At 38.9% G+C, this 18,689-nt stretch overlaps 1 protein-coding gene across 2 annotated transcripts in view; it reads right to left on the bottom strand.

The window, feature by feature from the left end:
- The window catches only part of LOC110153566 (cellular retinoic acid-binding protein 1), a 22,987-nt gene extending 4,298 nt beyond the window's left edge, over positions 1 to 18,689 (bottom strand). Inside the window, exons 1-3 of one of the 2 annotated variants that reach the window (XM_020917471.2) lie at positions 17,608 to 18,689; positions 9,309 to 9,487; positions 8,131 to 8,244 (exon numbers count right to left, since the gene is read on the bottom strand). In XM_020917471.2, coding sequence (XP_020773130.1) covers positions 8,131 to 8,244; positions 9,309 to 9,487; positions 17,608 to 17,677 — 363 coding nt within the window. In that variant the 5' untranslated portion in view covers positions 17,678 to 18,689. Of the gene's footprint in view, positions 1 to 8,130; positions 8,245 to 9,308; positions 9,488 to 9,571; positions 10,569 to 17,607 lie in introns of those variants that run through there. The other variant, XM_055154492.1, reaches the window with a different exon arrangement.

Raw genomic sequence — 18,689 nt, 5'->3', positions numbered from 1 at the left:
GGTTTTGTATAAATCTGCTGGGACAGGGGACACAGGGCTCAAAGAGACGTCTGACCACCGTAAGTTAAGATCATTATATTTCAGATTTCGGCAAAAACAGTCACACTCATTTTCCCAATTTTGCCATTTTTTAGGTTTAAAATCGTGATGTTTTTGAATTCTAAAATTATTACCTAACAAAACTCCTCAAATTTACGCAAACATTATTATCTGACAAATACAAATACAAGAAAACAACTTTATTTTGTTGAATTCGTGTTCAAAAAAAAATTGTCTCTTGGTGTAAATTGTGCAGAACTTTTGAGCAGAATTCTCCCAGTGTGATGTCATCAATTTGTTTTGGAAATCTCTTCTCTAATTCCTGTAATTTTCAACATATTTTTCAACTTTTCTTCACAAATTGCTTCCTATACTTTATATTTACAACAATTATAATTCCACTAAAATGAGAGAATCCTAAAAATCGGTCTTTAAAGATTCTCTACGGAACATTCCATTTCTTCTCTCCGCTCCGTTGTGTTGTCTTTTCCTGAACTCCGCGGCACCTCGTGAGCCCCAGCTGGGAGTGAGCTCATATAAAGCCTGTCACGGTGTTGGATGGGACATGGTTGGGTGCGCGCGCTTCACCCAGATTTATGCGTCTCCCACGGGTGCTGCGGCCCGGCCCCCGCGCCCACCCGTCATCATTAGGAGCGGGGCCCGGGGACATATCAAACGGCGCTCTCCGGCTCGCAGCGTATGATCCATGGGGCCAATCACCGCCAGACCCGCCATCACAGCCGGATAATGTCCACCGGGCCCCGCTCCCCGAGGCGCCCGGGCCCTCGCCAAGCCCGCGTTTGTCATTCATAAATCAATACGGCGGCGATTGAAATGGAATAGAAAAGTCCAAAACAGACACACGCGCAGAATAAATGATAGACCTGTAATGGATGTCTGAAGGCTGTTTCTGAGTGAGACATGCACACGCAGAGGGGCCCGCGTCCACAAGGGGGCCCCGCGTCCACACAGCTTTTGATTTTGTCTCATGTATTTGAGCAAAACGAGTACAGATATACTGTAGAAGCAGCTCACACTAGATACTACAGATTAAAAACGCTTTTCACCACTCAGAGACCAGTCAATTTTGTGATTTTTTTTACTTACCTGATTTTTCGGATGATTAGTTGCACTTTTTTCATGGTTTGGGTGTTTCCTGTGACCTATACTCCGGTGCAACTTACTGTATATATTAAAATGATCACACTGAAGCCTTGAGAGGGCTCTTTAATCTTGTGTGTCAGTATCTGCTGCTCCTGTTACTCTTGTACCACTGTCACTTCACTCTACTGCACATGTCTCCTCCAGAAAGAGCCTCTGTCCTGTCTGTATCATGTCAGTCGATCGCACCATTACTTCTGTACCACTGAAAATATAACATTTAAACAAACTTATAAAGACAACCTAAACCATCCTGTTGGGATTCAGAAAGGCCGGAATAATTCTAACTGGAGCTGATGCTGAGTCTGACGACAGCTACACAGAAGAGGAAGTGACGCTCCGTTTACATCCAGAGGTCGCCAAGTTGCTCAGAAGTGACACCGAGGATGAAGAACTGAATGGATTTAGTGATTTGGAGTGAGATGGAGAGTTTGGTAAATTTGTTCTGTTCTGTTGTTTATGTTATATTTATCTGAAGAACTGTTCATATGTGACATTAAAAGTCTGTTAGTCTCTCTTCTATTGTTATTACTAGAACTTGACTTTCAACAGGAAATGTCGGTTCCTGGTCCCTGATTTTATAAAATACAGTTCCAAAAGTGCAACTTATAGTCTAATGTGACTTATATATGTTATTTTCTTCTTCATTACACATTTTTTGGCTGGTGGGACTTATACTCTGGAGCGACACAGTCCGATAAATATGATAATTACATTTACTTCAGTTCTTTTCTAGCAGCATACTTTTACTTCTCATTGAGTAATAGTTTTACTGAAGTAACAATAACTACTTACTTGGTTCATCTTCACACTGTGAGTAAGTTTACACGTGACAAAAGCTTTATGTGACAATATGAAATGATTTGAACTTTGAACATTTGTGTTTCATGTTTTTTTTCTCATTTTCATGTCTGACCTGAAAACACCTGATTTTGTACATTATTTAATATTTTGTCCTTCAAATTACATCAACTTCAAAATATAAATCAGTTGTTGCCTCCCAACAGTCTCTAAATTACTCTTAATTGAGTAGTACTTTTCCCAAATACTTTTTTCTCTGACTTGGCTCATTTCTTACACCACTTTGTACCTCCCTGTACTTCTGCTTGGCTACTCCACCACATCTCTGCTAAAGCAAACAAACACAAGCATGCCAACGCGCACTTCCAGATTATTAGACAATAAAACGCCTCATAATTAAATGCAGAAACACACGGTAGACTTATTTTGACCTCAAGAGCTGCTTCTACAATATATCTGTACTGGGGTGAGACACACAACTTTTCTGGTGGACAATCCATCACCTGCTTGTTTCTATGGCGATAGAAAGTCATTGCTCTGCCTGGTATGTTCCACAGTATGACATTAAACAACTCTACCTTACATTTATTCAATTACAGGTGGTTTTATAGCTCAAAAATACCTAGAAAAACAACATTCTGACTGTGAGCAGGGTCGCCTCCTCTCCACAGATCTGACCTGTAACTTGGTCTGATTTGGTCTCTGTGATGATAGAAAGGTTTAATGCCATACTGTGAAATATTCCAGACAAAGCAATAACATCTCTTTAGGAAAAACAGTGAATAATTGTCAGACTGGTTTGTTTCTTCTCACAATACTCCCAAACACTTCCATTGATTTTGGAAATTCCCTGATCTGGACATTTCCAGCGGTTTGATGAAGTGGTCCATGTGCGCAGGGAGGGACTCATTCAGCGATCAGTAATATCTGTAGATAAATACAGCCCTGACACACTAAATAACGATTTATGAACAGCTCTACGCAAAATGGAAACCTGCTTTGAACTGAAGGTAATAAGAGGCCAAGTCATTTAGCACACGAAAACCCAACGAGATGAGTCCAAGCTGCCATCGATAGGAAAATTAGACGACCTCCTGAGTTTACAGAGGTGGTGGAGCAGCCAAAAATGTATTTAACACTACTTTGAAATAATATCACTCAAGCAGAAGCACAATTAGTGGTTCAAGAAGTAATGTCAAGAGTAAAAAATGATTTGGAAAAACTACTACTCAAGTAAAAGTGCTGGATGTGAATCTATGTATCGTTAGTTCATTTGTTTTTTAAAATAAAAACAAAAATAAGAAAACAAAAAAACAACAATTTTCTTCATTATTTGTCTCCAAATTCAAAATGAAAAAATATCACGTTTCCGTGATTTAACTCCAGTGCCAAACATTTGTGCCACATACGGACAGAACCAGGACTGATCTAAGACTAAAACAGGACTGAATTAGGACTGAACCAAGACTAAAACAGGACTAAACCAGGACTGAAACAGGGATTGAGACTGGGACTTAGACTGGGAGCAGATCTGAACTGAGACCAGGACTGAGACCGGAACCAGGACCAGGATTGAGACCGAGACCAGAACCAGGACCAGGACTGAGACTGTGACCGGGAATTAGACCGGGACCAGATCAGAACTGAGACCAGAACCAGGACTGAGACTGTGACTGGGACTTAAACCGGGACTAGACCAGAACTGAGACCAGGACTGAGACCAGGCCTGAGACCGGGACCTAGACCGGGACCAGACCAGGACCGAGACCGGGGCCAGACCGGGAACGAGACTGGGACTGAGACTAAGACCAGGATTGAAACCAGTTTAGTCCTTTTTCAGTCCTGTTTTAGTCTTGGTTCAGTCCATATGTGGCCCAAAAGTTCGGAATCGCAGGTTAGGTCATGGAAACGGGAAAAATCTGTTTTTTCATTTTGGTTTTGGAGACAAATAATGAAGAAAATAGTTGTTTTTGTCATTGTGCAATGCAAGCAGCAGAAAGAAAGTCTGGAGTGAGCGAGAAACTTGTGAGGGACTGGTGGAAACCGGGGACAGAGAACACAGCTTCACGGCAACCGGGCAGGTGCACCATGCAACTTTCCTGGAAGTCACTGGATGAATCGACAAAGCCTGGACTTCAGTGACAGCGAAACCATCCTGTGGGGATTCAGAAAGGACGGAATAATTGAATAATGATGCTGAGTCTGACGACAGCTACGCAGAAGAGGAAGCGGCGCTCTGTTTACCTCCAGAGGTCGCGGGGTTGCTCAGAAGTGACACCGAGGATGAAGTATTGAATGGATTTAGTGATTTGGAGTGAGATGGAGAGATTGCTTGTTCTGTTGTTTATGCTATAGTTTATCTGAAGAACTGTTCATGTGTGACATTAACAGTCTGTTGTTCTCTGTTCTATTGTTATTACTATAACTTGACTTTCAATATGAAATGTCGGTTCCTGGTCTCTGATTATATAAAATAAATTTCCCCCAAAAAGTGCAACTTATAGTCCGGTGTGACTTATATACCTTTTCTTCTTCATTACACATTTTTTGGCTGGTGCGACTTATACTCCGGAGCAACTTTTATTCTGAAAAATATGGTACTTGTAGCTGCTGTCTGTTACTATCCTTGATATCCTTTTGTATTATTGCAATATGATAATCGTTATGTTACCAAACTATAACTGTTACTCATTGTCCTCACTTGTAAATAGTTCAAATGAGCTAATGTAAAGTTCATTGTGTTAAATCAGAACTGGGGGTAGGACTAAATACGTTTTCTTCTTCCCACTCCTTTTTGGGCAATTTTTTGTTGTTGTTATTTCTGTTGTGATTTCAAAAGTCATACATAACAGAATGTAACAATAACAGAAATATCATGATATCGTGATATCGTATCGTCAAAAGTCTCAAAATAATATCGTAGACTGTCACATTACATCGAATCACAAGTTCCTTTGCCTAAATGCATGGTTTTATAGTAGCAATAGCTTATAAACATCAGAAACTACATATCCCATGATTCATTTCAGTGCAGACAACATGAAGAAATATGTTTTTTACTTGAATTCTTGGGATTATGACGAAAATAATTCACACCAAAATCTTGTCAAGGTATTTCAAAAGCAAAAAATTGTTCCATCTACAATTGTATCAGCCTCTCCAAAATATCGCAATAAATATCGTACCGAGAGATTTAGATATCGGTAAATCCCTAACTGTAAAAGAATGTAGCAGCAGAGCATTTTGAGTTTCGGAGATGTAGACAGACTAATAATAAAGGGTGACTTAAATGTGTTGAATGAAACAAAGTTATGTTTTGGATGAGGTAACAACATTCTAACACGGCTTAAAGCTCACAAAAGTCAAGTTTGTGTAATACAGGAACGTTAAGACATTCTATAAGTGACTAGACCCTGTAAGCATTTGATTCTTTGTAATGTAGACTGAATGAAAACAGATTTGTCAAATGCTGTTCGTGACCTTTCCAGGAAAACTTAAGCGCCTGTCGCATTTTTGTGGAGTGAGAATTCCAGCAATGTTTAAATAATCAGGTAAACAATCAGTCTGTGCGGAAATGACACACTCGTTTCAACAGCCTATAATTAATTCTGTGTAATAGTGGGAAGATATTCTCAGCAGAAGACAAAGACTCCAAGATTGTGCTTGGGGCTGAAAAAAGTGAAAGTGAAGGTGTAGACGGTTAGAACTGGAGGTGACCTAGTTCAATTTATGTCACTTTTACTGGCATTTGTCACTCAACAGGAAGTCTAATAATGTGCCACATCTAAAGTTTCTAATGAGATGTTAGTGTTTTTGGAATGTTCCACGGTATGACATTCATGCACTGTCTACATCTCTTAAACTCAAAATGCAAATGTAAATCTACAGGGTTTGTGTGTTAAATGTGTGTGGATGAAGCAAAACACAACTTAACTATGTTTGTGATGAGGAAACAACATTAGAACATAGATCAGAAAACATGAAGTTGGCCCCCATCAAACGCAAACCTATACAAAAACTATGTCTGTCGTTTATGCTTTGTTTGTGCTGTTTTGTGCTGCATTGGTTTTGAAGATATTAATGATTCTTTTATAGGTCAAATAGGGTTCAGCCAGCTCCCAGGAAGCATCAAAATGTTTTAAAACATCCAAAATGGTGTCATTCGTTTGTGCTTGATTTGTGCTGGTAAACATTTTGTTTGTGTGATTATGGTTCTTAAGATTTTAGCAGTTTTATTTTCGGCTGATGACGTCATCCAGCCCCTCAAAATGTTAAATAGTCTCAAAACAGACAGAAAATTAATTACAAAAATTTTGAATATAGTTTGTGCTGTTTTGTGCTGCAACTGTGTTCATTTGTATATTTCTAAAATTATTATTATCTTTGCAGAAATTATATGTTATTTCCGCTCAACTGATGGCAACAAACTCCGCAACACTAGTCAAGAGACATGATCTCAGGCTGTGAAAAGTCTGCATCAGTCTTTATTAACTTGCTTTTGATTTATATTTTATATGATAATAATACAGACAAACTAAAACAGCACCAAAGAAACTTTTTGGGGTCAGCGGAGGGAGGTCTTTACAGTTTACAGCAAAGGTGGGGGGTCCCATTGGGAACAAAAAATTGAGGACCAGGGTGTGTGTACTGGGCTGTGTACTGGTCTGTGTATCTGAGTAAAAACACTGAGCACATTCTCCACAATCAGCAGCCAAAGCTTCAGGGAAATAAACGGGATTGGCCTCATCAAGTGAGTGAAGGGTTTCTTTATGAGACATGAATGAAGAAAGACACGAGTGTGTCTGTGCACGTCACTCAGAGACATTTATGTCCTAAAGAAAACTCAACATTTGTAACCGATGGGCTAAACTGGGATTCCTGCACATATTATATCACTTTTAGATGTTTTAGATTTGTTTAAAAAATAAAAATAAAAATAGCCACCTTTTGCTTTTATCTCTGCTTTTGACCTTGACAAGGCACAGCTGTGAAGTGAAAACCATTTCAGGAGACTTAATCATGAAGCTGCTGACAAAGTGACCCTTTGTCTCATTCTAACATTAATTTGTTACCATTTGTCCAGTTAACAAATTAAATTTCTCCTTTGCCGTTAATTTGTTTGATTTCGCAGATGTGTTAATTGCCTATAATTTACCATATCCAACTAAACAGTTACATATAATTCTGGGTTCTTTAGTTAAATTATCATGCACACATTGTTAATTTAAATACTTCATATGTTCATTTGCATCCATGTTCACTGTACTTACCTACAGCTCCACAGGGTCTGGAAACAAAGAAGGGGGCGTGCCCTACATTGAACATATTTAAAGTCTCTGGGGGAGGGTTGTGGGTCAGACCATTTGGAGGGGAGAACTGCTTTCAGTTCCTTTTTGTTTCATTGTTTTGTGTATTTTGTTTATATATTTTAGTGTTTAGTTTAGTTTAAACACTGTTTAAAGGGACATAGGCCCTCATAATTTAAAATGCCCACTTTGAATATTGCTAAAGGTACATGTACACATGTTACCTGTCAAAGGAATATGGTACTTACCTGGGGGAGGTATAAAAGCAGGTTTTGTCAATTGGTGAATGACTTCTGTGCAGTAGGGTTGCTGCATTTGGTTTGATATAATTTAAGTTATTTATTTTCTGTTTACCTGCGTTAACAGTTAATTTGTAATTAATTTAGATTAAAATCAACTTCCAGTGTTAGTGTAATTAATTTTGTCTTCTCAATGACACTTTTTTGTTGAAGTCTGCCTCCTACTAAGACCCATTGGCCAGCTTTCCCACAAAGCTCACTGAGAGAATGCCAATGGGTTTGCAGCACTGTTAACAAAGCAAAGGTTGTTTACTTTAAGGATCTGAAACTAAAATATAAAAAACACTGAATTCATTTATTAAATATTTTTTTCTTTACTGCATAATTGGATGTGTCTTGCTTCATCTGTCTTCCTTATGTCTATAAAATGTAAGATGTAGTAAACAGACAAAGAAAGACGACTGAGCGGGTGTGTCCAAATTTTTGACCGGTCGTGTAATTGACCAAAAACAAATGAGATGTATTGTAAAAAGCTGCAGTCGTGTAGTGTACGTGATCCATATGTGGCGTGTGAAGCGACTGACCAGCTGCAGCTCGTCCCCTCTCAGCTCGCGGCTCCAGTAGGTCTTGGGCCCGGAGCCGCTCAGTAGAACCTGGGAGCAGTAGATCTTGTTTTCTGTCTCCCACGTGGCCAGACTCTGCAGAGACATGTTTCCTTTCAATAACACTGAGACTGTGACCTGCTGACCCCTCTGCGTTTGTCTAAGAATAAATATATCAACTTGTACTGCTCTGTTATGTGCAAAATTAGAGCCATAGCAACACAATTCAAAACATAATTCAGAGTAGAGACGCTCTGATATGATACTGGTAATGGATATCCACGCCGATATTGAAAAATTTGCAACAGTCGGATATCGGTTTCCAAATAGTGGTTCAGATATTCTGGTTGGATAATATTTTGTTAAATTAAAGCTGCATTGCGTAACTTTTCTCGTGGAGGATCGGTCAAATGCTTTACGTCGTGGAGATGTTATTGCTTTGTCTGGAATGGAGACTAAACCAGACCAAGTAATAGGTCAGATCTGTGGAGAGGCGACCCCGCTCACAGTCAGAATGTTGTTTTTCTAGGTATTTTTAAGCCAAAAAACAATTTGCAAATAAAATCTAAGTTAAACTCATTATCACGATTATTTTGGTCAGTATTGAAATCATGATTATTCAAACGATGATTTTTTTAGTTACACGATGCATTTATTCAGCCTTTCTCTCTCTCTCTCTCTCAAAAAAAAAACAAAAACACTTTCAAAACTGAACTTTCAAACTGAAAATAAATATAAGATCATCTGACACACAAATGGAAATCGCAATCAAAATTCAATTAATTGCACAGCTTTAAGTTAGAGCTGTTTAATGTCACACTGGAACATTCCAGACAGAGCAATGACATCTCTATAGAAACAGGCAGGTGACCCCCAACCGAAGAAACGAAAAGTTACACAGTTCACCTTTAACAGCTACATTTGGATCAGTTTTGTGGCATTTTATTTGTTTTAAGGAAATAAATCCTGTTTTCAGTCTCTGCACTTTTATCGGTTAATATCAAGTATCGGTTAATATCGAGTACTGGCAGATACTTAAAGCAACAGTATCAACATGGGTATCAGAACTGAAAAAGCAGGGTCAGTGCATCCTTATTCGACAGGAGTCGTCTATGAATGATCCCACCCACGTGTTTCACCTCAGGGACCCTGGGACTTACCCTGCACTTGCGTCCGTCCACCGTCTCCTCGTTGAACTCCTCCCCGATGGTGAAGTTGATCTCGGTGGTGCGCACGGTGGTGGAGGTCTTAATGTAGAAATGTTCTCCGCTCTGCCTGATCTCCACGTGGGGTTTGGAGGCTGCGGCTCCGGCCACTTTACGAAGCATCGCGTTCACACCTTAGGAGCACACACAGGACACTGTTTACAGATGGGGCTCAGAGTTAAGAAAGAGTAAGACCAGGATAAGAACAAAATACAGACCATCACCCTAAATCCTCTACATTAGGCTGATGCTCCAGGTAGATGTGCTTTTCTTTTAAAGTTCATAAATGATTTTTGCAACAGCAGATAATTTCCAACTTCATGCAGGCCTAATTGAGGCTATTTTTAACATCACTGAACATCAGTAGGACAACGAAACCAGGACTAAACCAAGTCTAAGTCAGGACTAGACCAGGACTAATCTTGGACTTCAGAGAGAGAGAGGGAGAACCCTGAGTCTGTGGAGCAGGTTGTCTGCAAAGCTTGATCGGGCGATGCTGGCACTTCGCTCTGTGAGGCGCGGAGCTCTGTGCCAGTCCTTTCTCCTGCGGTCACTCGATGGTCTGTGCAGGTGCACCTCCGGGCCCATCCCGACACTCAGTCCTGGTTCAGTTCTGGTTTAGTCCTGTTTTAATCCTAGTTCAGTCCTGGTTTAGTCCTGGTTCAGTCCTGGTTTAGTCCGTGTGTGTCACGCCTCCCCAGTGGCTCTTTGTTGCCCCCCAGGGGAGGTGGGCCTCATCTATTGAAAACTGCTGTTATAAAGAGAAGAAATAGCACATTAAAACAATGGTTGACAAATAGGTTTGTGGATCAATCAGACAGTGATTTTGGGCCAGTCCCCAGAATCAGCTCACTGAATAAAGCTGGGTCCACTGATCCAGAGGCTGGGAGTCTAATCACAGCTCCCGCAGGTGTTGACTGCTGCTGTGTCCTAAGACCCTTAACCTGCCTCAGTCCCAGTATCTGTGAACCCTGGTGAATGTGTGTGGTTCCTTGTAAAGTGAAGAAAATAAATGTGACCATTCAGCATTCTGGTAACTTTACAGGAAAATCAAAAAATACAAACTGTTCGAACATCAATCAACACTAGGGCTTCTCATCCACAACTATTTTGGCATCTTTGCTATGCAAAAAGATGATTTAGTTTCAAGTTCTAAATTATAAACATAAAATTTCACCATTCCATGAAATACAAAACTAATTCTCACCCTGACTTTTTTCATTTTCAGACAACACACAAAACACAACTAAAGCACAGAACCTGCTCCAGACCTGAATCCCAAAACGTCCTCAAAACTACACATCGACTTTCCCTCCTGCCCTTGCCTCCTGCACCTCCTCACACCTCCAGACCTGCTCCGGATCCTGGGGAGGGCATGTGCATGTGTGTGGGTTGAACGTCTATCGTACACTCCCTGTGTCTGTGCAGACGAATGGGCCGAGCTGTCAGTGGCAGGAGACATGTGGTTTTATCCGTAAAGAGAGACTTCTTGTTATCTGCAGATGTGGGGAACGTGGCCGAGCAGATGACAGGGTGATGAGAGGGAGGAATGTGGCGCTCACGCTCGGGCTGCTGCAGATCTGAGCACAGGCTGGAAAAGTGATTAGGCCGAAAGCTACAAACAGTCGATCACAGAGCTTATTAGAATCACGGGGGTATAGTTCAGGCAGACGCATTCATTAGTTTGACTGAGGTGATGTGGATTGTTAATGGGTCTAAGATTCCAGCAACATTTTCAGGGTTTTTATTTTCCAATTGCTAAGATATAAAATGTTATTAGGGATGCACCCTTCTGACTTTTTCAATTCCGATTTCAATTAGCCTGATTCATCAGATGGTTTCACATCGTGGAAATCGTCTGACCTCGCAGTGTAAGGATTCGTTCACTTGATGGTAGGTGGGCACTTTTTGTAAATTCAACCAGTCAGTGCTATTTGGTCGTGACGTATGTAATACGCTGATAACGGGGATAACTGGTATATTAAGCTTTTCCCAAATCCCGTAGGAAGAAGAACAATAATATCTTTCCCCTTGATCAATTCAAACATTCTCTTTGTTTCAACTTTAAATTGTTGCCAACACAGAATGTTTGTCTTCATCTACATCCATCTAGACCGCTTTGTTTACTGTTACGCTGTACCACAAAAAAGGGACCGAGTCATGGAGTCACAGCTCTTCTCTTCTTCTTGGTCAGTGCGTGGTTTACAACTTCTGGGGTTCTTGCAAACCGTCTAGTGCAAGGTTGTCAAACTCATTTTGGTCCGGGGGCCGTATCCAACTTACTTTGATCCCAAAGGAGCCGGATCAGAAAACTCATGTCATATTTACCCCAAAAATAACAATAAGTTCAAATATTTGTGCAGAGAAACACAAATCTATTACAGAAATATTTTTTAACTGATGAACTCTTTCTTTTACAAAATATTATAATCTTATGAACAACCTGAAACTTAAGAAAAATGCAATTTCAACAAAATGTTTTAGGAATAAGTCAATTTTTCTTGAAAAATCCTGCACTCGGCGACCACTTCTCTCATTTTTGACATTTTGCTGATGAGGGTGTCACGGTCAACAGTCAAAACGATTGTCCTTTAAAAGCGTTTGGAAAGAGGCAAGTCTTCATTTGTGCTGCTCTGGTAGGAGGCGGCCACGCACAGAGGCGCTGGAGATGCTACTATGCTCAGCTGCGCAGAAAATTACCAATATTTTAATAGAAAATATAATTTAAATATTTTAGTAGAAAATCAGCCGAGGGCCAGATTCAAAGTATTGGAGGGCCGGATCCAGCCCCCGGGCCATATGTTTGACACCCCTGGATTAAACGCATATATCACAAGAGAGAAGAGCAGGTTACAGAACTACGCTACATTACAGTTCAGATCTGTGGCCCCTGCTCACACAAAGAATTATTGTATTTTTGAGAAATAGAAACACCCACTATGAATAAATGCCAGACAGATTTATTTAATGCCACACCATGGAACATTCCAGGCAAAGCAATAACATCTCCATGATGACAAGCAGGTGGCAGAATCTCCACCAGAAAAGTTGCAGAGTGCACCTCTAAATAACTAGTAACTATATTCTGAGGCTTTCTTGGTACTATGGTACAAAGGTGCATCGTGTAACTTTTGGGTTTTGGGTTCATCACTTGTTTTTTTCTATGGTGATATAATTTCTCTGCCTGGAATGTTCCACAGTGTGACATTAAACAGCTCTACTTTACATTTATTCAATTACAGGTGGTTTAAAAGCTCAAAAATACCTCTAAACACAAGCATTCTGACTGTGAACAGGGTCGCTTCTCCACAGATCTGACCTGTAACTTGGTCTGGTTTGGTCTCCATGAAGATAGAAAGATTTAATACCACACTGTGAAACATTCTTTAAATTGTGGCTATGCGTTGTCAGAGAAATGTTGCAAATGTTGGTAAATCTGTCCCATAATGACAAAAATCTGTGTTGCTGAAGAAACTACGGTTGCCGGGGAGCCCATCGTTGTTACCACGTGTTTTGGGATCGTCCGATAAACACTGGACTGAGATGACGAAGACGCTGCAATCTTTACTTAAAATGTAACTTCTGCTTGTGTTCAATGGACACAATAGATGGAGACCTCTGGAATGTACTTTTAAGAGCTGAAAAAGAAACTAAGACAAAGAAAAAACTGAAATATGAATAACACGCTTAGTTAAACCAATGACGGAGTTTCAGATGACAACGCCATGGTCAACAAGCCAATAATATTTAATACAGATGGGGACAGCTGAAAGGAATACTGTGAAAATGCTGATGAGCTCTTGGGTCTTGGAAATAGAAATGATCAAGTTCAACATTTGTGTATTCGTCTTTTGTAATCTTATGTAATCTGTAGGGAATACTTTTTTTCTTCAATATTTTAAATTTATTTACATTTGTTTACATTAATATTCTGAATGGTTTGTCTTTACAATCCAGAAAATGTAGAAAAGGACATTGGTAAAAAGTTCTTTTACCATCCACAACTTTAACTAGTATTCTGGGATATGGAATTCCAAACACTTGTCTTGTGATGTATCTGGGAAATATATCAGATGTAGTAAGGAAGGATGATATTTGACAAAAACTGTTTTAGCCCCAACTAAAAAGGGAATTACAAAGAGTTGGTTGCAACCAGATCCACCTGCACAACAAGACTGGATCAGGATTGTGGAGAATATTTCATTGATGGAAAGAATAACATATAATCTTAAACTGAAAGGTACAAATACGATGAGCAATGGGAAAAGTTGTATGTTTAAATGCATGTTTAAATAAGAACCTGTAACTCCAGACTGTTGTTACTTTGGTTTTGATTTTTATATTGTTTTTTGTGTGTTTTGAAATGTTACTTAAAAGTAATAAAAACAAAGTTTATATATATGTATATATATATATATATATATATATATATATATATATATATATACACACACACACACATATATATACATATATATATATACACATATATATATATATATATATATACATATATATATATATATATATATATATATATATATATATATATATATATATATATATATATAAAACTACTTCTTTTACCATCATTTAACGTTGTCACTGTTTCAGAGTCAGCAGCATCGACCGAGGATTTGTAAGCCTTGTCACGGGGATTTGTTTAAAATTAGACACTTATTTTTGTCATTCATTTATTTTTTATTTTGAAAAACGAATGAACGAATGATACACAGATTTAGCACCATCTTTTAAATCACTTTTTAAGCCCCTCTTTTATCGTCAGGCCTTTTTATGAATGGTCTTCGGTTTTTATGTGTGCATCTTTTTTTTTTTGACATTTTCTGTGTTTTATATTTTATCTTCTGTGTATTATGTCTTACGTGGTTGTGAAGCCTTTTATGAATACAGTTAAAGAACACCTCTGGGACATTACGTTTGGGTCCATCAGATGCCGCCAGGTTGCTCCTCAGACTCTACAGGAGCTCAGTGATGCCCTTAGATCTGGGAGGACATCCCACAAAACACAATCTGTTGTCTCACTAGAAGCGAGCCACGATGTTGTCAAACATGCAGACGAGCACATGGGGGACACACAGGATGTTGACAAGCATTTTGAGTTGCAGAAATAAAGTTTAGCAAAATGGACCTGTCTGCCACATCGTTATTTCATTTGAATTTTCAGGGTGTCTATAAATGAAGCCCTCTGTAGGCTAAAGATTTTATTTCCATTAAAAGAGGTGCATCTTTTTGTTCCTAAGATATTGCCCTTGTATTGTATTGTATATTATATCCCTGAATACATTTTGTGATGATTTTCACAAAAGTGAAAAGTCCATTTGTAAACCTAACTACAACTGGACTTCAGTCTGTGGGCCTTGATAAACATGATGCAAAAATGATCCGCTATCAGCCACAACATCAAAACGAATAAGCTTATGTCCCAGTCCAGCTCCATGGACACATTCTGGAAGTGCTTTGTCCCACACGCCATTCACCTGTAAACGCATCACTATAAATGATTAAAGCACGAAATGGACTGCTCTGTTATTATTATTATTAGTAGTAGTAGCAGTAGTAGTAGTTTTAATAGTATTATGTTTCGTTTTTGGTGCAGAAAATAGAATTTCCTTCAGGATCAATAAAGTATATGTCTGTCTATTTGTCTATCTGTCTATCTCCCTATCTATTTCTCTATCTGTCTGTCTATCTCTTTATTTGTTTATCTATCAGTCTGTTATTGGACATATTGGACCATCTAAAATTGAGCGACACATTTTAAATAAATGTCCACAATCAGCTTGATTCACTGTTGAAACATCAGCAGTTACAAAAACATCTAATCCTTTTGGAAGTACAAATAACTACCATAGAATTCGAATTGGAAACGAAAATACCAAAAGGGCGTGTAGGATTTTAAAATGATTTTGGCAAATCTGTGGCATTCCTTTATACTCACTGGTGTAGACCTTTCAAATAAATCTGGATTTAAGATACATTAGGGGTACGCTATAATGAAGAAATAAATATCAGTATGATTTTATTGACGAAAACAAAACTGCAATTTGTCTCACTATATGTTTTCTTGTTCTATTTCCTCTAGTTTTTATATAAATATATAGTTGCTCTTGGTATTCTTCTATTTTGGTAATAATTGTGTATCAAATCAACACCGCAATATGCTTAAAATAATTTGGCTTAAACGTACCCAAATCTAAATCTTCAAACAATAAAACCCTCTAGTCTCTATATCGTACAGTAGCCATGTGTTATGAATTATTAAGATGACAAATATGACCCAAATCTGAACCCTGCACGGCTCTTTCAAAGCCCCAAATGACATGTTTCACATGTCTGTGAAAACAAAATCTACACTGTCCTTTTAATCAATACAAAATTGGTGAAATCATTTAGTAAGTTAAATATTGTGAATTGTAGTGTCTGTAATTGTAACCCTGTAGTTTATTATTATTATTAGTAGTAGTAGTAGTTGTTTATTTTCTTCAGTCAGGTACTTAATATTCTGTTACATTTCACATAAAACTATGACTGAAGCTGTTCAAAAATCACTTAAGAATGTCTAACCCTGTTTACAAAAGATGATGCCAAGAATTCGGTGGTCAGCAAGCAACAAGAACAACTTGGATAGCACAGAGAAAAAAAAAAAGATATACATAATAGTAATAATAATAGTACTTGTGAGTTAACTACAACGATTCTTTTGATTAAACTATTCCACTTCCTGCACCTCAAAAAAAAAAGCTTTTTCTTTCAAACTCATCGACATTTATCCTACACTAACCTGCTTCTGTAGCCTTCTGTATCTACTTTAGACTTTTATTATTTAGACTTCTACAAACATGTTCTGAAATGTATGAGATCCCTGCATTAGTTCTGTAGTTTGGATTTCAGTTTTCTCTTCTGGATAAGGTTGTCAAAAGTATCAAAAATTAAGTTACAAATCGAAAATTTGAGCATTTGAACAGGTATCTGATAATGTGTATTATGTATTTTCAGGTGTTATTGTTTGTTTTGGGGGCTCCAGAGCAGGTCACAGACTACAGAGATGTGGTCAGATGGGTGAGAGACACTGGGCAGAGCCTCATATGTGGTCACCCACATTCACAGGACACAAATGAAGCTTTCCTGAATCGCTTTAGAGCAGGGGTGGGCAATTCTTTTTTCCATGGGGCCACATGAGAAACAGAAAATATTGTGGAGGACTGAGCCAAAATGCTTAACTCAATTCTGCATAATTAAAATTGTATTTCTGTATAAAAAGCTGTAAATATCATTGTTTTGACGAGCTGCTCAGACAGGTAAGAGTTTATGTTATGACAAAGCAATGAAAAAGTGAGGCCGCCTTACAAAAATGTCAATTAAAAAAACACTTCTAAAATAAAAACAATGCAGCTTTAGTCCATGTATGAGGTAAAATTATAAAATATGTTTATTTTGTAATTCCAAATGAGCTTAAATGGACCGGTCAGAGTCAATTAAAGAGCTGTATGTGGCTCGGGAGCTGCACAATGCCCAGGTCTGATTTAGAATGATGCTGAGCTGTATCAGAACAAGTATAAGAGCACATAGACTACTGTAGTATGGACACTATAGAACCTACCAGATCCACTGAGGGATTACACACAGATATAAAGGACACATGTAATTAAAAAGTGTTTTTTTGGGTTTTTTTTAGTATCATTGTGGTATCATGTATCAAGTCTAAATAAATAGAGTTTGAAATTTTAGCACTGTGACAAAATTACTCAGCACTAGAGATGTAAGGATATCCAAATCTCTTGATACGATATTCTCACGATATCCACGGTATGATATTTATTGCGATATTTTGTGAAGGCAAAAAATATATATTTACAAAATTGTGAATGTTACTTTTTCGTCATAACCCAAAAAAATAAAGATTTCAAAGTGTTTATAATGATTATTTCAGCATGTAGATTGGACTGAAACAGAGCAAAGCATCATGGTCTATGTAGTTCTCACTAGTTTTTAGCTGTTGCTGCACTAAAACAATGAATTTAAGCAAAGAAACTTGAGATTCGATATATTGTGACGGTCCACGATATTATTATGAGACTTTTGATGATACAATATCATGATATTTTGATTATTGTTACATCCCTACTCCAAAGCTTTTCTAGTATCTTCCGGACCCTTTCCTCTGTGTAGTCCCCTTTTAAAATACCCTGAAAAAACAAAACAAAAAACAAAATAATTTCCATCTTTTTCTCACCCAGAGCTTTGAGCAGTTCGTCAAAATTCTCACTGCTTTTCATTTTCCAGGTCCCGCTGAAATTGGGCATGGCTCCTTCTCTCCTCCGTCTGCAGCTCTGTCTATCGTCTATCCTCTATCCTCTGTCTCGACTCCTTCTCTCCTCTCCTCCGTCTGTGGCTCCGTCTGCGTCCGTCTATCCTCTGTCGCGTCCCAGAAGAGCCACCTCCACAGCCCATCCCTCTCTCCCACTTTCTCTCTCCCCACTCACTGATTCTCTCACTCTCTCTCTCTTTTTTTTGTTCTTTCTCACCCTCTCCATCTTCTTTACTCTTCTCTAAACCTCCCTCTCTCCAGTTTTGTCTCACTGTCCTTCTTTCGCTCTCCCACCATCCCTCTCTCAGACTTTCTCTCTCCCCACTTACTCTCTTTATTTTGTTCTTTCTCACCCTCTCCACCTTCTTTACTCCTTTCTAAACCTCCCTCTCTCATGTTTTGTCTCACTGTCTTTCTTTCTCTCTCCCACCATTTCTCTCTGACTTTCTCTCTCCCCACTCACTCACTCTCTCCCTCTTTCTTTCACTCTCTTTGTTTTTTCTCACCCTCTCCATCTTCTTTACTCTTCTCTAAACCTCCCTCTCTCCTGTTTTGTCTCCCTGTGCTTCTTTTTCTCTCTCACCATCCCTCTCCCTCCCTTTCTGTCTTTCTTTCTCACCCTCCCTACCTTCTTTACTCCTCTCTATACCTCCCTCTTTCCAGTTTTGTCTCCCAGTCCTTCTTTCACTCTCTCACCATCCCTCTCTGACTTTCTCTCCCAATCACTCTCTCTCTTTCTTTCTCACCCTCTCCACCTTCACTTCTCTCTATACTTCCCCTCCTCTTTCTCTCCCTCCATAGTCCTTGCCACTCCCTCTCTCTCTCCCTCTTCATCACTCTCCTGTGATTCTGTCCATCCTCACAGCCCACCCCTCTTCTTCAACTTTTTATCTCTTCCTCCATCTCTCTGTCTCTACCTCCCTTCCTTCCCATCTCTCTCCCTCCGTCTCTCCCCATAAATATTTCCTCCGCTCTCATTCTCTCCACTCCTCTCTTCACTTCCCTCA

The sequence above is a fragment of the Boleophthalmus pectinirostris genome, unplaced genomic scaffold (genome assembly GCF_026225935.1).
Source record: "Boleophthalmus pectinirostris isolate CB_2022bp ecotype Guang Dong unplaced genomic scaffold, ASM2622593v1 HiC_scaffold_19, whole genome shotgun sequence".
Classification (NCBI taxonomy): Eukaryota; Metazoa; Chordata; class Actinopteri; order Gobiiformes; family Gobiidae; genus Boleophthalmus; species Boleophthalmus pectinirostris.
The sequence above is the reverse complement of the archived record's forward strand: the minus strand, read 5'-3'. Positions and strand labels throughout refer to the sequence as shown.